Below are 13,028 nucleotides of genomic sequence, written 5' to 3' on the forward strand. Positions count from 1 at the left end.
ACTGATATGTTCCCATACTGTTACCATTGGTTATATGATCTTAATATATACATTTGACTATGATATGTTTATACTCCAGCAGTGCCATATTTAGCTCATGTAGTGATATACCAATTGGTATAGTTCTTATAGTAAGGGCCCATGCACTACTATGTACAGCATTTCAAAAATGCACCAATAATAGACCAGTAAGGATAGCTGATGGGATGTAAGGGTTACTGTCTGCCTTGTATCTATGCAGTTGAGTGGCTTGTAACCTGTGGCTTTATCAGGAGGAGGGACAAAAGGTTACAGGAATATGAGAATAACCATTACTTGATATCCCATTTTACTTCACATTCTGTCAAACCAACTTTGTTATGGAGACTAATTCTCATGTTTTATTTATTTGATGACCTCTCTCTTCCTTTTCAGTGATTTAAGCGGAAATAAAGAATTGAGGAATGTCATAATTGATTCGTTTTCATCTTCAAGTGAGGAAGTGAAGTCTGCAGCTTCTTTTGCCCTTGGTAAGTTAATGTCTTTCATGTTTCATATTGATATCTTCATATTCAGTTTTTTGTGATCTGTAATTCTGTATATTTTACGTATGCTAGAATTTCTGTTGGTCTTTATTTTACGTTTTATTTTGTAGATATGCCTCATGACCTTATAGTGGATTTATTAATTTTGTATTACTTTACACCCACTTACAGGTTGAATGTGGTTAATTGCACATTTTGTTTAGTCTAAAGAATAAAAATAAAAGTATAAAAAAAAATACAGAATAAAAGAATAAAACTATAGAGTGGACACCAATTACTCATTCCCCCCTCCCTTAACCTGACCTTGACCTTTACAGGAGAAGGAGAAAAGATTTTTAACTTGCCTTCTCATGGGTGGAGTAAGACTGTAAGAAGAAGTGTATCTCCTAGTATGAACTGTTGCCTTCAATAAATGGTTTCTTGGAAATGACATGGATGTGTTGAAGATGTCATGACACAAAAACAAAACATTATAATGACCATTAACATGGTTAAGCTAGAAGTTGAAAGTGTGATGGGTAAATATGTTATTCAGTGACATATGCAATGGTGGGGGGGGGGGGGGTTCAGGGTTAATGTGGGGAGAAGGGTTGGCGGGAAGCATTGTCAGTCTGTGGAAAGAACTCCAGGGATGTTTCCCATTCAACCAGGAGAGAGTTGGACCACTTCTCTGTGCATTGGATGCCCTCACAAAAAGGACCATGCCCATATGTCAATTTGGGTAAATTTGGAATATGCCCCCCCCCCCTCTCCCTACCCCATCCTCAACCACCTTTGAAATCCTTTGTGTATACATATTACTGGTCATCCATGCCTCAGAAATTGTTACATTGTTACCCCAACAACTACAATGTGGTGAGGGTGTACTATTTAAATGTAGAATACTCATTACATCATCATTACACAACCAAACAAACTCAGGACTGTTATGTTGAATTATCTATCTCTCTTATATCTGTTCTCATGTACCTCTTCTACAGGCAATGTCAGTGTAGGGAACTTGACACAGTATCTACACAACCAAACAAGCTCCTGTAACTGTTTAATTATCTATCTCTCTTATATCTATCTGTTCTCATGTATCTCTACTACTACAGGCAATGTCAGTGTAGGTAACTTGACACAGTATCTGCCGTTCGTGCTGAAAGAGATAGAGACGCAACCCAAGAGACAGTATCTCTTACTCCACTCTCTGAAAGAGGTAACCAGGGCTCTCTCCTCAGTTTGGTCATTTTACCCTGTATTAAGCTGCCAAAATGGCTGTCCAAGATTAGAAGCAATCCCTAGGGTTTCTTATAAAAGATAACTTGAATCACTCAAAACCTAATCGAAAACTTGATTGAAAACCTGATCCAAAACCTGATCCAAAACCTGATCCAAACCTGTCTGTGGTTAAAGTGTTAAAAAAAGCATAGCTTTGGACTTTGAATGTCCATTGAAGTACAGTTTGATTACTATGTCAACTTTTGATGTTGAGGAATTTAATATCAAAACTTTGTTCAGTAAATGCAGAGTTAGGTTGCAAGATCGATTCAAGAATCTTCTTTTTGCAAACTCAAAGGCTCAGTACTTTTAATGTATGTATGTGTGTGTGTATGTATGTATGTATTTTAGATCCTCCTGCAAGCAGGAACTCGCGAAGAAGCCATCATTGGCTTATCAAAGCCGCAAGCTGACCGATGTCAGTCTCTTAGATTCATATTTCAACGTACATGATTATGAATTGTCAATTGTTGACAACTCTGTAACTGGACGACATACATTAATCTGTAGAAAATTGTATGAAAATTGTATACATTAATCTGTAGAAAATTGAATGAAAAAATTGAAAGTAATAAAAAAATTGAATGAAAAAATGTGAGCAACAATTTACTCATATGGATAAAAACAAAGTAAGAAATGTCTGTTGCTCTTACTCCTTGACTATTTGTTATATTGCATTTCTGGTCATCCTGTTTCTCTTTCAGATTATCACTTGTCAGAGCTCCAGTGATGCAACAGTGGAACAGCTAACCCCGTTTGTTTCAAATATTTGGTGAGTTTTTAAGGAGAAACACTTTGTGGATTTGTTGACAAGTCTGGGGCAGGGTTTGCTCGGTTCAAACCATTGTGCTTTTAGAAAGATTAGGCACAATATCTTTTGCTAGATACCAAGGATAATCTTGTATCTGTCCTGTTCCAAACTTGAGGATTTATTGTCCAATCTACTCTGCTCTCCTCCAAAAGATGGTATCCGATGAGTACCTAGTCTGTATTCAAATCGTATAAAAATCACTAAAGAAAGAAAAAAATTAATCAAGCTGCTGGTATATTTGTTACCTTTTAGTATTTTCAAGTTCTATTGTAAAATTTCTGTCTGGCCATCAAAAGAATACAAAACAAAAGAAATAATCCCTTTATTTTTGAAAACAAAATGGGGAAAAAATAGGTGTGAATATAATGTTAGACCCCACTCAGCATTATTTTCTCTTTGAGATGTTCGCAAGAATGTCAACAGAGGTTTGCATCATTTGAAAACTTAAAAACCTATATTCTGTTGTAGAGAGAATGAAGAAAACTTGAGAAGTCTATCATTGTCATCTTTTTAAGTTTTTAGTTATGGGCGGTCCTTCTGTCTGTATAGAGAGACAAAAAAGTGCAGTTTGATTTTACACATCCAATTTCGTTTGTTATCCTAAAGTGGAATCACATCTTTCATTAGTTGTTTGATTTTCTGATTGAAATTGGCTACATTTTTGCAACCTTGAGTAAAAGAAATAGAATCAGGGGACACAGTATTTAAGGATATGATAGTGCGGAGTGGATTAATTCGTGACTGACCTGTTGTCTTTTAGGTCGATGCTCTTCAACCATTGTGAGTGCCCGGAGGAAGGAACCAGGAACGTGGTGGCAGAGTGCCTGGGGAAACTTACTCTGATAGACTCAGCTAACCTGTTGCCCAAGTTGAAGGTATTTAAGGAACGAAATATGATTATGAGATGAGATTATGTTGCTGCTGATGATATTTGCTCCCCCATCTGCCCCCCCCACACCTCCCACCAGAATGGGTTCCCTCTTAGGTCCTCCTGGTGGCCTAGTTGAAGCTATCCAAGAATTGAATGAAGAAAATAGACTGGAATTACTGCTGCTCTTCATGCCTGTAACTCCACTTAGTGTCCCCATGGATTTTACCCTGAGGTCCTCCTGGTGGCCTAGTTGAAGCAATTGAAATGAAGAAAATTTATGGAAACTATTGTTGCCGAACATCCCAGTGAATCCATTACTTGTCACCAATGGTTGACCCATATAGGCCAAACTGATGTATTAGTGAAAAGTATGAATGAACTGAATTAAAACCTGACAAAAGTAGTTTAGTTGTTTGCTGTTCATTGACTCCATTTCTCATCCCCATATGGTCCCCTCCCTCCCCTGCCATATACCCAGAGTTGATCATATCCAAGAATTGAATTATGAAGAGCACAACACAAAGATTTGTAGATTTTATTGTTATTTACACCCTGAACTAAGAATGACTAGTCCCCATAGGGTCTCCCCCTCCCCCTTTAGTCTAATCTTGTAGCCTTAGTAGAGGGTATGCAATGCAATTATGAACATTTTATAGCATTATGACAGCTTTCTCACTTACCAGGTCACTCCTCAACGATTTGTTACCTGTGCCCCTTAATATAGTAGCATTAAAACAACACTTGAGAGCAGTGACTAAAAATTGCAAAACGTTTCGACCTTTGCTTCATTTATTGGAGAAAACGATATCTCACTAGTCGAGCTAACGACCTGTATAGTTACAGGATTTTAGAAATTTTGATCAAATATCGACAAGTCGCTTACATTTTCATATTTCCTGTTTATCTTTCCCCCAGGATTCGTTGAAGACTGAGTCATCTTACGTTAAAAGTACAGTAGTGACGGCTGTAAAATTCACCATCTCAGACCAGGTAGGACAACTTTAATTTTGAGTTGAGAGGAAGAGGTATTACATAGGCGTAGGTGGCTTTAACGAAATTGAATTAGATCTTTGTTACTAATTAAACTAATTAAAAACTTGACTTAAAAATTGGGTTGCTTTATAAATTTGCAATGCTTTGACTGTTACAATACTTGATCTGGAAGGCAGTGATGTTGTAACGTTATAGAGCAAAATGTTCATGCGGTAGAAGTCAAATGTTTTTTAAACACACTAGCTATCCAATTTATAGTTGTTAGCCCATTTTGAACATTTAAAATTTGAAAGACCATTTCTGATGGGAAAACGGTAGATTTCTCCCAGATGAAAAACCCAGGTTACTTTGACCAGGCCAGGGATGCTGGATTTCATTGCCTCTATAAGTGCCACTGCCTTTTAGCACTGTTGGTATACTGGTTGTATCACTGTGTGACCTTGTAAAATTACACCATTACATCAAGGGTATGTGGTCTTAATGCTGAGCAGGCATGTGTTGTTTGTTAATCACTGATTGAAACGGTTACTGAAATATGATTCCTGTATTACAAAAAGGAAGTACCCTCCCCCCTCTCCCCTCACAAAAAAATAGCAAGAAAGAAAAAAAAGAAGAACCTAAAACAGCAAAAATGGACAATTGTTTATATTTTTCTGTAAGACTGTACTCAGTAGATATAACTTTGCAAATTGAACCAACTACAGCAAGGTTTTATTTGTTTTATATCGATATATATATATATATGAAAGAAGGGTATGGTCTCGTCACTCAGTGCACTAATAATACTTTGTTTGCACGCCCCAGTTACAGGAGAAATAAATCTCAGATTCACAAGCTGATATGGTGATGGGATGCCGAACACTAAAACATTAAAACATTTGTAATGTCAGTTTGTACCTCTACCAGGATATTTCTTTGTGTCATTCTTAAGGTGTTTATATTCCATGAATCACAACGTTACAAGCTGCTTCTAATAAATATTTTTTTTTAAAGTTTTGAATTTAGAATACCTTCCTATATTTGTTAGTATTGTCTTACAAGGAATTTTTTTTTTCGTGTCAGCCGTAGCCAATCGAGAAGTCGTTCAGTTAGTAAACCTCGTTAATGAGATTGTTTAATTCCAGCCTTAGCAAACTGCTAAATCAATTGTTAGACCCATTAAACGAGAATTGTTTTGTGTGTTTCAGCCCCAGCCAATCGACAGCTTACTGAAGACTTGCATTGGAGACTTCTTAGACACGATGCAGGACCCGGATATTAATGTGAGGAGGGTGGCGCTCATCACCTTTAACTCTGTGGCCCACAATAAGCCCAGCCTGATCAGGGACCTCCTGGAGAACATCCTGCCTCATCTTTACAACGAAACCAAAGTCAAGGTCAGCCATGTTGAATATTCATGAATATTTCAGGCGTACAGGGTGTTTAATTAAACATGTCGAGCAATTGTGTCCCCCTTATGGGGTAATGTGTGGTGGGTGCTTCTTTAGCACCACAATAACCCCCTTCGTTTTCCTGCAATGCCACAGCACAGATATTATTTTTCATAATTTAGGGGCTTTGTGTCCTCATTAGGATGTGCCTAGGTAAGGTAAATACAGAGTAATGTTGTAGCTATGTCAAAGATAATACTATGTAATACTATGTAAAAATTACAAATATACTTTGTAAAACATAATACATATGTAAAAGCATAACGTCTTTATAAATATAAGTCTCTGTATTTTCATAGCATTTAGCCCTTTTTGCATAGCATACTTGTGAAGCCATACTGGATAAATTTTTTTAAGTTTTTATGTGGAAGGGTGTCTATTTGTGATTGGCATGTTGGGTGGGAGGGGGGGGGGGTGGGGAGGTGTTACACTTGTTTATGAATAAAGTGAAGGGTGTCTGCCTATGTTTTGTAATGGGGGAAGGGGATCCATTTAAAGTATTGCAAAATAAAGCAGGTTTTTTTATTGTGTGATGTGGGTAAGGATAAAATGTATGTAGGTCATGTCAATCATTCCACATGGTTTTGGTTTTCTTTTGCAGAAAGAGCTGATCAGAGAAGTTGAGATGGGTCCGTTCAAGCACACAGTAGATGATGGTTTGGATATCAGGAAGGTAGGACTTGGTTGATTATTGTTTCATTAACCCCCCACCCCACCCCCCTTTCCCCAATTAGTTTAGTAATATGCTGCGGGGATCCACATTTCTCTCTGCTAACTAATTCATCCATTTTCTCATGAATATTATGCTAAGCCTGACGGAACCTCCTCCTGTGATAGTGACAAGCGACCAACGCTTGATTGTTGTAAAGTCATGTGAGAGGTTTTGGCCTTGATACAAGACTATAAACTGAAACAAGCTTATAACCAGTATAAGGTTTTCTGACTGTAAATATAACAGTTATATTTAATTATTTATCTTACAGGCTGCTTTTGAGTGTATGTTCACCCTAAACTGAAACAACCATATAACTAGTTTAATTTGTTTTCTATAAGTATAACCGTTATATTCATTTATTTATCTTACAGGCTGCTTTTGAGTGCATGTACACCCTGCTGGATTCCTGTCTGGATCGTCTAGACATCTTTGAGTTTCTAAATCACGTCGAGGATGGCCTAAAAGACCACTACGATGTTAAGGTAAAATTCAGGTCTCTTCAAAACTCCACTGGGTCTTGAAATTCCAGATGTGAATGGTTTGCCACTAAAGCCATTCAGCTTTAGTCTGTAGTTAAGTTCATCAAAAGATGTAAATTAGCAGTCACTCTCGACGATATTTTGTTTCGGAGACATCTGTCAATACTCCTTTCAAGCTGTAATCCTTGCTGTCATTTTACCATCTGAACCACAAAATACCAGATAATAAAAAAATAATAAAAAAAATAATGTGTCATAACTCACAGTGCATAGGACCTCTTTGTTAACCAGAGAACAATCAACCCTTCATCCAGCTTAGGGATCAATAAACAAAGCCGAGTAGTAGCAAGTATTCACAATCTAATACAACCTACTAATCAGTTGTGTCTTAGGATAAACCCTGTTGGCTGTATAGTACTGCAGAGCCAGACTCGCCCTAGAATCCAACTGAACGTAGATAACAGTCCAGGCTATAATGCTACTAGGGAATGTAGTCCAGAGGCAAACCAAAATATTTAACTAGTGGGGGGAAGAAAAGACAGAGCTTGTTACTAGCTTAGTTGCCATGACAATGATGGTTATGATGATGATGATTTCACTCATGCCACAGCACTGCTGGATACCCTCAGTTATTTTCAGCAAATGTTAGCTAATTCATATTTGTGTGATCAAAGATGCTTTTCAGAGATTTATGAAAATTGTGAGCAGACACTTATGATGAAGTACAGACATTCGTGATGGAGTGCAAACACTTTTGATGAAGTGAGAATCTTGTGATGGAGTGCAGGCACATGTGATGGAGTGCAAACACTTTTGATGAAGTTAGAATCTTGTGATGGAGTGCAGGCACATGTGATGAAGTGCAGGCATGTGTGATGAAGTGAGAATCTTGTGATGGAGTGCAGGCACATGTGATGGAGTGCAAACACTTTTGATGAAGTTAGAATCTTGTGATGGAGTGCAGGCACATGTGATGAAGTGCAGGCATGTGTGATGAAGTGAGAATCTTGTGATGGAGTGCAGGCACATGTGATGAAGTGCAGACACATGTGATGAAGTGCAGGCACATGTGATGAAGTGCAGGTACTTGTGATGGAGTGCAGACACTTGTGATGAAGCACAGCATTCTCATGGAACACTGTCTAGTGGTGTGATTGCAAATTAGGCCAATCTCATTTCTGTTTGTCTTTTGTGGAAGCATATAATACTGCTTAATGGAGTCAGAGATTGTCAAGGGGTGCTTCTCCCTAATTTAATTACATGTGAAATAAAACTTACTGTCAAACCCTATGTCTAGGAACTATGTTAATGTGTTTGTTATTGTTTGCTTTAGATGCTGACTTACCTTATGTTGGTGAGATTGTCTACACTGAGTCCCAATGCCCTACTTCAGAGTAAGTCTATCTATCTGTCTGTCTGTCTAAATGACTGTTTGTCTGTATACGACAATAGTCCAAGTAGCACAATATATATATTCAAAGTCAGATTTGGGATTCATTCTCCCGTACCAATCATATCACACCTTTCTTTCCCTGCTTTCTCCGTAACAAACGACACCGGTCTCTGTCATTTTATGTTGAAGGTTCTCTTTGCAAGAAAACACAATGCAGATCTGACTCACTCTTTGAATCTATGTTAGCATAGTAAAAATTAACATTTTACGGTCACATTCTGTAAAATCTCAACTAATATTCTCCCTTGATTTCACTTCTTTGCAAACAGAAGTTTGAAACTGTCATTATTGTGGGTCGCTCCTTAGCATGATTCTTTAAAACCAAAATTCATTCACAGGGTTTGAAAGACTCATCGAGCCCCTCCGAGCTACCCTAACTACAAAAGTTCGAGCCAATTCTGTCAAACAGGAGTTTGAAAAGCAAGATGAGTTGAAGAGGTCTGCAATGAGGGCCATCAGCGCCCTGAAGACGGTCCCAGATAGCGGTAGGATTTTAGTTTTTCTTTCATACTTTTGTCTCAAATTTTTTGGGACGTTCTTACAAGGTCGTTCAGGAGAGAGTAAAAGCTGTGAGCATCTTCTGCAAAAAGCTTGACTTTAGATGTTAAAATGTGTCTGAACATAACAAAATTAATACAACAGATGGTATGGTATGTTTGCAAATGATAGAAAACAATTCATTGAATTTGTGGGACACAAAAGTTTCTTCTTTGAATTAGACTATTAATATTTTATAAAAAAAAAATATCTTCCGGAGCAATTAAGTGATTTTAACCGTATAGATCGCATAGCAGAATGAAGGTTACCCAAACTATGCATGACTTTTACATTGCTCGGTTAGTGAAACATCTCATAGTTACAAAAGAACAACTAACATACTGCAGTGATCATTGAAATAAAGGCAAATTTTTTTTCCTGTGCCGGAAAGGATTCTGAATTTTTGGAAATGTTTCTTTCTTTGGGAGTTTGGTTTGTTCGTCGTGGATCCCAGGTTGGAATTTTCTCACTTTCTACAGCTACTTAACTTTCTCTCTCTCTTTTCTTTGTTTACAAACACCAAATTGTCTCATCCTTAATCTTTTGGTCTGGATTTTATTTCTGTTTTTTTTTTTTACAGACAAGAGTCCTCAACTAAATGAGTTCATCAACCAGATTCGATCCAGCCCGGAACTGGCCCTGATTTACGAGAGCATACAGAAGGACTCCTCGTCACACGGCGGGGACTCGATAATGGACACCAGCTGAGAGCAGGGGTCAGTGGCTCCGACCATTCAGAGGGCTGAGATCGTGCCACGATGATAGCAGGCGTTAATGTTGTTTATTTCTATCCCACAATGCACTAGGATAATGAAGTCTTAAGGGGAAAAAAACATTCAACAAGTGTTCATTTAAAGAATCATTTGTGAATGAGAAAAAACAACTAAGGGTTTGGTATTATTTCTGATATATGTGACGACTTATAAAGTGGTTTTTCAGAAAGAATTGTTACTAATTTGTCTGTACCCCAACCACCACAAAGTAACCCCCCCTACCCACCCACCCACACACACACTCCATCTTCCCTCTCTCCATAGCGCATGCATAAAATCATCTACAGTCTGTCTAGCCGTTGGAAGTTCAAAATGTTTAAGATCACAAAATAGTTGCAGGTCCATTAGTTTGATGAAGTATCATTTTGAAGGATTACAAGCTGTGCACAGATCTGAGTATACAATCTGTACAGCTTACAGCAAATACCACAGAATTTTGTCAACAGATCGGTAGAGCAAAGAACAGTAGCTGCTTACTAAATACCATGCCCTATTAAACCTACCCCACTCCTCCCCTCACCCCCTCAAATTGTTCCTCTAGTCAAGGTTTAGCCTTTGTTAAGGTTTAGTTTAAAATTACCAATTCCTTTCAAATTTTCAATTTTCAAAAAGATTTCATGGATATATTGATTACATCATGAAATCGGTCATTGTTAGAATTTTCTCTTTGTTTATTAGCATCATTTATGGCTTCCTACAATTTGATGATGTTAATTTGATTTTAATAACTTACTACTATGAGGCAAGCTACCCTAGTCATCTGCTGAAAAGAACATTTCAAATTCCAAAACATCAGCTAAGTAAAATATCAAATCAATTCAGCTTGCTTGCTTATAATTCCTATATCTGACAAGCTGCTTATTTGCTGTAAAATGTAGACAAGTCTTCAGGTTCTGTAAGGTGTTATCTTTTCAGTCCAATGAGTCCATTATCCCTTCAGAAAGTCAATCTTTCTCTTTCAGATTCAAACGCTCCATGTTTTCTTACGTGGATGTCTTCTATGCTAACTATCCTTGGAGTTATCAAAGAATGATGTTAATTATACGTACTGTTGCTTAACTTTGTAGCCCTCTACTTTGTTGGGTCAGTTTATTCATACCATTGATAGATCGGACAGATATCCTATACGGTCGGAAAAAAGTATCCGGTCAGAAAAAAAAATCACCTCTCCTAGCACTGAGAGATCGTTTTTAATGGCATGAAGATTTCTTGTAACACCCAAATTTTTGGAAGAACTGCAGCAAGGTTTGGTCATGACTTTGAATATTAATTTACTGCAGAACCAGAGATGATGTTAGCCACACAAGGTCGGGTATTACAGTGGTATGCATATTAGAATTGATACATGCAGTAACTTGTATGGGTGCCACACCACACATATATGTAAAATGTTATGTACAGGGGGTGCTAAGAGCCCTGCCTGGCTCCCAGAGACAATTATAACACCAGAACTCCCTGTTAAGAGTCATTTGTCTGAAAGTATATCATGATAACGGGGAATATAAATTTAGCCATTTCCAGGCTCTCAATCTGTCTCTTATCAAATAATAAATAAGATTATCTGTAATAAGATTTAGTTGGTTTTCTCTTCCTTTCGATTTTGTGGGGATCTTCAGAAGTTTCTCTGCAATTCTTCACAACAGTGGCTGTTTTAGTTCTAGGTAAAAAATTAAGTAGAAGAATCTTTCTGTATCTTTGAGACTGTTTGTCTGTAAATCAACTGGAGCATTAGACTGTAAAACAAGGTTTTCCTCCAGTATAAAATGTACAGCTAATCAGATACAATTATATGGAAAGTCAACAGAATGCACTGGCGGATGGATGGAGTGAGGGGCAGATAAAAAGGAGGCAGAGGAGGGTAGGGTAGCTAGGAGGGGTTTGAGTATCAGGGAGAGGTGTAAAATGGGGAGAGGGAAAGGTGCAGGATAAATGGGATAAATGGGTGGAATTGCCAGGTAGATGTGAAATTGGCAGAGGTGCTCAACAGAGGCTAAGCATGGGGGGGGGGGGGGTGGAGGTGGGAACTATTGACAAAATAGATTACAAATCAAATGAATATCAATAGAGGATATTTACTATGACAGTTTTAAATTGTACCACTCCACTGGAATTCAATGCTGAAATGACACACGAAAGTATGTTTAAGACATTGGAGAGAAGTCAAACCAACGGAGCAGGCAAAATGGCATAATTTTAGCATAGTAGCAATGAGCTAATGGTCATCACAATCGTCCCTAAATATGCTAGAATATCAAATTGTAATTATGCTTGATTGAATTCCACCAGGTCAGTAGTTTTACTACTTCTGATCATGTGGAAAGTTGCAACTTGCAAAGGCAAGTTTATTTACTCTTATATGGGATGGAGATTATATACCAAGATCTGTTAAATGACTATTGTTCCAGACTTCTTTTGTCAGGAGGGAGTGGGGTGTGAGAGTGGGGCGGGAGAGTCGGGTGGGGGCTGTCCAGATGTTCCATATCTCTGTGAAAGCAGACTTTTATGGAGTGCAAATATAAGCATTATTTTCTACTGTCCATATAAATACAATGAAAAATACTAGCTTACACAGTTTGCTACCAGACGAAAGCAGCTTATCACAAAACAAGGGAAACCATGGAAAATAAAAATTTAAAAATTGTTGACGAAATACTTAGAATTTGAGAGGTTTTCAGATATTGTGTGGTTGTTTTAGCATATCCAGCAAGTATTCTCATTTTGAGCATGCCACAAATAATAACATTACAGCTATGATACACTTTTCTAAAAGCTACTGTTCCATTTTTAAACTTCAGTTTTGCCAAGATTTACAAAGAACAGGTCATATCTTGGTGCATTTTCTTAATTTTAATCTTTTCAGGAAGTCACCTTTTGTATTTTTTTTCTTTTTTTGACCAATCTGATTGATCATTTAAGTGGAAGCCTAAGAGATTTAAGAAGAAGTAGAGGTGACTACCACAATAACCTGAAAAGGTTGTGTCATGTCAAACATATTTTAAAAGCATGTGTGACTTTTTTTCCCTTCAAGTTCTGAATTGTCGTGCAGCTCATTTCTTGCACTTGTAAAGTTGTGAATTAAAATGTCTAGAGATAAAACTGCTCTAGTTAAAAAAAATAATACTTACCCTTTTGTAAATCATTTGTACTAATTTCTTACTAGGGAAGGTGTCTGATCCAAC

The 13,028-nt window shown here is 37.5% G+C and overlaps 1 protein-coding gene across 2 annotated transcripts in view; it reads left to right on the plus strand.

Annotated features, from left to right (window-relative positions):
• Nucleotides 1–11,499, plus strand: part of LOC139954952 (cullin-associated NEDD8-dissociated protein 1-like) — a 37,379-nt gene extending 25,880 nt beyond the window's left edge. For both annotated transcript variants that reach the window (XM_071954975.1, XM_071954976.1), the window contains exons 24-34: nucleotides 415–509; nucleotides 1,622–1,725; nucleotides 2,492–2,559; nucleotides 3,359–3,473; nucleotides 4,385–4,459; nucleotides 5,650–5,838; nucleotides 6,494–6,565; nucleotides 6,979–7,089; nucleotides 8,420–8,480; nucleotides 8,878–9,024; nucleotides 9,657–11,499. In XM_071954975.1, coding sequence (XP_071811076.1) covers nucleotides 415–509; nucleotides 1,622–1,725; nucleotides 2,492–2,559; nucleotides 3,359–3,473; nucleotides 4,385–4,459; nucleotides 5,650–5,838; nucleotides 6,494–6,565; nucleotides 6,979–7,089; nucleotides 8,420–8,480; nucleotides 8,878–9,024; nucleotides 9,657–9,784 — 1,165 coding nt within the window. In that variant the 3' untranslated portion in view covers nucleotides 9,785–11,499. The remainder of the gene's footprint in view (nucleotides 1–414; nucleotides 510–1,621; nucleotides 1,726–2,491; nucleotides 2,560–3,358; nucleotides 3,474–4,384; nucleotides 4,460–5,649; nucleotides 5,839–6,493; nucleotides 6,566–6,978; nucleotides 7,090–8,419; nucleotides 8,481–8,877; nucleotides 9,025–9,656) is intronic.
• Nucleotides 11,500–13,028: the final 1,529 nt, after the last annotated feature.

Source organism: Apostichopus japonicus, chromosome 17 (genome assembly GCF_037975245.1).
Source record: "Apostichopus japonicus isolate 1M-3 chromosome 17, ASM3797524v1, whole genome shotgun sequence".
Taxonomy (NCBI): domain Eukaryota; kingdom Metazoa; phylum Echinodermata; class Holothuroidea; order Aspidochirotida; family Stichopodidae; genus Apostichopus; species Apostichopus japonicus.